At 28.7% G+C, this 1,668-nt stretch overlaps 1 protein-coding gene across 1 annotated transcript in view; it reads right to left on the reverse strand.

The window, feature by feature from the left end:
• Positions 1-1,668, reverse strand: part of LOC108756789 (chondroitin sulfate synthase 2) — a 9,721-nt gene that overhangs the window by 7,571 nt on the left and 482 nt on the right. Inside the window, exon 2 of the mRNA XM_018500834.1 lies at positions 775-1,626. Coding sequence (XP_018356336.1) covers positions 775-1,626 — 852 coding nt within the window. The remainder of the gene's footprint in view (positions 1-774; positions 1,627-1,668) is intronic.

Raw genomic sequence — 1,668 nt, forward strand, 5'->3', positions numbered from 1 at the left:
TTTGCTTCACGTACTTCTAATACCTTACACATATATGTCACATTTTTTAATAGGTTCGCTAACAAATGACAAAACATGTAGTCTCGCATAGCGATTTTACTTATCACTAAAATGCTCAAATTATGTCCTCTAAAATTCATGATTTTCTTCATTTTCTCTTAGTCCTTAGTTCAAGCAAAAAAGTGTTTAATTTTGTTTTGACAAAATATAATATCCTCCATGGCGAGTTTTGGTTGTTTCTAGATAAAGTGGCGGGATTTTGCGGGATTTTCTAGAACAGTGGCGGGATTTGGTATTTGCGGCAATGAGCTTTCGAGTTCCTAACGCCTAATAATAATAATAATAATAATAATATCCTCATCATTAAAATTATTTGCATCCTGGTATTCACTCAGTGGCACAATTTATTCATCTGTAAAAATTAATTATCAGTAATTACCATTCTGTTATCAAATAATAACGATAAAAAACTATTGGCATGAAGTATAAGAAACAACAACAATAATAATAATAATATAAAAATATAATATGCCGATAAAATTAATGGAGAGTGACAAGAACAAAAAACATAATTTATTAATTTTGTGTACATTATTTATTATTATTAATATGATACTTTTATCAATATCACATCATATTATATTATTAATAAATAATGTATTGTATTTAAATTATTTAAAAAAATAAATAAACGTTTCTTACTTTTAGATAATTTTGAAGCAATTCCTAACATTTCTTGAAAAAGTTTGTTAACGTAGACTGTTTTTTCTTTACTTTTTTAGTCTCTGCTTTCTTCTCTTTTCTCCTTGTCTTTTCTTTTTCTTTCTTATTTTCTGAAACTAGACTTTTTGGTTTTACAAGAGTTTCTGACTCTGTTTGAGGAAATGATTCTTTCATCTCTACACCATTTTGTATCTCTGAATCACTGGAATCATTCTGTGTAATAGTTCTTTTCCGTTTCTTAGCTATTTCATCTGTTTCCTTGCTTCTGTTCCACTTTCTTTCAAGTAAATTCTTGTTTTCTCTAATTACTTTTTCTTCAATAAGCTCTTTTCTGGCATTATTGTCTTTCTTTTCAGATGACATTACTTCTACAGATTTTGAAGGAACTATCAGCTTACCAAAGAAATAATCCAAACTTCCCTTTTTCACTAAATTCTCTGTTTGGGGCGATATTTTTTTAGTAGTATTCTTTTCTGTCATACACAAATTTGTCGAATCTACAGACTTAAAATCTAACACATTTTCTATTGTAACTTGTTTAGCAGCTGTACCCCAACGTAATAATTGCATTTCTTCATCACTTCGCATTTTGGCGTCAAATTTTATCGCACTATATTTTATATCACCAGAATTAGCAGTGGCAAGCAGTTGCAGATCCATGATTGGCTTGTGGACACTGTAAACATGTTCTGAAATAATTTTACTAAATTTTTCTTTAGCCTTAGATACATCAGAATCTCTAACAACTTCCACATGCATTCCTTTTTCCTTTAGGTGACCTATTAATAAATATGTGCATTCTATGTTATTGCTGCTATGATACTTTTGATAAAAATTCCACAAGATTTGTTTTGCTATATTAACATGGACCTGTAGTTCTTTGCTTAACCATTTGTAAGTAACCTAAAAATATTATTTACATTGCATTATATATATATATATATA

The sequence above is a fragment of the Trachymyrmex septentrionalis genome, unplaced genomic scaffold (genome assembly GCF_001594115.1).
Source record: "Trachymyrmex septentrionalis isolate Tsep2-gDNA-1 unplaced genomic scaffold, Tsep1.0 scaffold13, whole genome shotgun sequence".
Taxonomy (NCBI): Eukaryota; Metazoa; Arthropoda; class Insecta; order Hymenoptera; family Formicidae; genus Trachymyrmex; species Trachymyrmex septentrionalis.